We start from the raw sequence: 3,316 nt of genomic DNA, 5'->3' as shown, positions 1-3,316 counted from the left end.
ATGAAGCGCAGTGTCTCATGTGTGTCCGTTTTTTTTCTTTACACCTTGGTTTCTGAGTTTTTCTTCAACTGGAGATCATGGAATCCAAGAATGCAATTCAAGAAAAGATTGATCCAGATCGCTGGATTATTCAATAATCTGCGGATAGAGGAGGAAGAACAAGAAGAGTTATGTGTCTCTGTGTTTAGTGTGCCCAAGGACCTATTGGCAGCTAAGCCGGAAGCATACACTCCACAGTGTGTTTCCATTGGGCCATATCACCACTGGAGATCCGAGCTGAATGAAATGGAAAGATACAAGCTCGCTGCTGCCCGGGCATTCCAAAAACTAATTGAAGGTCACAGCTTCGAGTCCGTAGTCAAAGAGGTACGCAACTACGAGCGCCGAATTCGGAGCTGCTATCACAAATACCTCGACTATAACGGCGAAGCCCTGGCATGGCTCATGGCTTTGGACGCCTGCTTTGTGTTGGAATGCTTACACTTCTTGGCCAAGCCAGCTTACCAAGATTCTTCAGAGGGAATTCAGGTGGCAAAATGTTTAGACCCATTCGGCAGAAGCGGTACCCACAACGCCATATTGAGAGACGTGACGATGCTGGAAAATCAGTTGCCGCTGTTCCTCTTGCAGAAGCTGTTGGAGATCCAGCTGGGTTCAAAAGACATGGCAGAAGAAAGGCTCTCCAGTCTGGTAAGGCTTGCTTGTATTGAATTTTCTCCGTTTATGTTCAACGTGCCCGACAGTTCAAGGCTGCGTCTAACAGAGAGGAGTCACATACTGGAGGCGCTCTATTTCTGTCTTGGCATGTCTGCGTGCAAATGTGATCTCATCGGAAAGGGCAATTAGGACGAGAAGCCGCCCTCGCCCGACCAAACAGGCGTGGCACAAGAATACAGCTGTTTATGGAAGGCTCTTACTTCGTTGGACATTGGCCCCATTCGAGAATTCAGGAAGCGTGTGCTGAAACATAGGGTCGTCCAGTTTCTAATGAAGTTGCCCCTACACCTCCTGTCTGTTTTGGGTAACCTGCCAGTGTTGCGCCTGTTTAAGGGTCCCTTAACTTTTCTGTTTGGATCCAACGAAATAGAGAAGGAAGAGGAAGAAAGCTCCTCTGTGGAGACTCCGCCTACACGGTACGAGCTGGACGTTCCGTCTGTTGCCGATTTGTATTCTGCGGGAGTGAAGTTCGTTCCCACTGATGGTGACCTCACAACAATTCGCTTCGATCAGGCGACTGCTACTCTTTATCTGCCCAAAGTAAGGTTGGACTCAAACACAGAAGTAATTATCAGAAATCTGGCAGCGTTCGAAGCTTCAGCGGTTCCGGGTACTTTGTTTTTTATTCGCTATACGGATTTCACGAACGGCATCATCGACACAGACGAAGATGTCCGACTACTGAGAGAGAGTGGAATCATTTACAATCATCTGGAGAGCGACAGGAAAGTGGCAAGTCTGTGGAACGGCATGGGGAAATGTGTGAAATTGTCAAAAGTAAAGTATTTAGACAAAGCCATTGCAGACCTGAATAGGTATTATAAGCGGACATGGAGCGTGGCGGTGGTGGAATACGTGAGGAAATACATATTTGGTTCATGGCCGTATCTGTCTTTACTGGCTGCGCTAGTTCTGTTGCTTCTCACATGTTTCCAGGTATTCTGCTCTATATATAACTGTAAACGTTGGATGAAGGACACCAATTTATTTCAGGAGTAATGGCGGAAGTCATATAATTAGTCCCACCTCAATGGAGTCATTAAATTAGAAATCCAAATATTTACATAAAAAATTTAAACAGTAATAGGTATAATTAAAGTTTAGGAAGCAAAAATCTAAGGAGGTTTGTCACAAAATCATCTTTAGGATGTCTTAAAAGAAAGCAGGAAAACAAAAGGACAATATGTAAAAGATATAAAACTATAATTTTCAATTATGCTGGAGAGAAAGAATTTGTGAGCTATGAGCAAAAGAAAAAGATCTTTGAAATTTGTAATTTTGAATGATTTTTAACTATTGAATTTATTTTGAAAATATAATGAAAGACATTTGAGACTGTATTAGAATAAGGTGAAGTGTTTGAAAACTACCATAAACATGAATGTAGTCTATCATATAGGGATCCTCAAGATGTTATAGCTCTAAAAGTACTTAACATAAGAGATAATATGCGAAGACATTTTTAAAATTGAATAAGCAAACCGCACAAAACTGTGGTGTTAATATGGTAAAAATATATGATGGAGTTCAATAACCTAAATAAAGGACGCTCATTGAAAGATAAAACCTTCCTAATTAAGTGGCGTTTTGCTATGAAAAGCAAATAAAAGGCTGGCTGTAATTAAAAAAGTATGTTCATATGAGATGAGCACTAATGTTGTCGCTTAATCTTGCAGAAGGTTTGTCTCCGTCCACCACTGCTTACAGTCATACACAGAGCAGAAAGCTTGCAAACAGGTGAGAAGCAAAAGAAGCAGCCACCACAGTAAGAAACTGCCATGAACCGAATATGTATTTGTTCACGTACTCCATCAGCGCAACGCTCCATCTCCTGTTGTAATGCTTGTTCACGTCCCCTATTACTTTGTCTAAATACTTCACTTTTGTGAGCTTCACACATTTACCCATGCCGTTCCACAGGCTTGCCACTTTCCCATCGTTTGCCAGGTGATTGCAGATAATCCCGCTCTTGCTCAGCAACCGAACATCTTCGTCTGTGTCGATGATGCCGTTCATGAAATCACTGTAGCGAGTGAAGATCAACGCACCAGGCGCCGCCGAAGCTTGAAACGCCACCAGATTTCTGAGAACCACTTCTGAATTGGCGTCCAGCCTCACTTTTGGGAGATAAAGGGTGGCCGTTGTTGTATCGAAGCGTATTGTGGTGAGGTCTCCGTCAGTGGGAAGGAATTTCACCCCAGCTGAATATAAGTCGGCCACAGAGGGAACCTTGAGTTCGTCCCGTGTAGGGGGAATTTCCACAGACGAACCTTCTCCTTCTCCTGCTTCTTCTCCTTTTTCATCTCCTTCCCCATCTTTCTCTTCCTTGTCGGATCCGAAGAGAAGAGTTAACGGCCCCTTGAAAACGCGCAGAATTTTCAAATTTCCTAGACAAGAAAGAAGGCGCATGGGTAGCTTAAACAAACTTGAGGATCCTCCCTTTGAACAGACGCTTGATCAGTGCCGTAAAACATCGAACAGGACCGACGTTTAACGAGGAGACAGTAGTCCATGCGGAATTTAGAGCTTGTCTTACGAAGCTCGTATCCGGCAACGACTGTTTTCTAGTCTCATCGCCCTCTTTATTGCCATCGCCCAT

The 3,316-nt window shown here is 43.7% G+C and overlaps 1 protein-coding gene across 1 annotated transcript; it reads left to right on the top strand.

The window, feature by feature from the left end:
• On the top strand, positions 1 to 1,716 carry LOC131047287 (putative UPF0481 protein At3g02645). The gene is made up of 2 exons (XM_057981150.2): positions 1 to 690; positions 847 to 1,716. The coding sequence occupies exons 1-2, from the start codon at positions 1 to 3 to the stop codon at positions 1,714 to 1,716; spliced, it is 1,560 nt and encodes a 519-aa protein (XP_057837133.2).
• Positions 1,717 to 3,316: the final 1,600 nt, after the last annotated feature.

Source organism: Cryptomeria japonica, chromosome 7 (assembly GCF_030272615.1).
Source record: "Cryptomeria japonica chromosome 7, Sugi_1.0, whole genome shotgun sequence".
Classification (NCBI taxonomy): domain Eukaryota; kingdom Viridiplantae; phylum Streptophyta; class Pinopsida; order Cupressales; family Cupressaceae; genus Cryptomeria; species Cryptomeria japonica.
This window is presented reverse-complemented; position numbering and strand designations above follow the sequence as displayed.

What these genes read in the sequence shown, in the direction of transcription:
- LOC131047287 (XM_057981150.2), top strand. Translation starts at nt 1, where the DNA reads ATGAAGCGCAGTGTCTCATGTGTGTCCGTTTTTTTTCTTTACACCTTG. An exon ending in AAGAAAGGCTCTCCAGTCTG is followed by an intron (nt 691 to 846) that starts GTAAGGCTTGCT and finishes AAGGGCAATTAG; the next exon opens with GACGAGAAGCCGCCCTCGCC.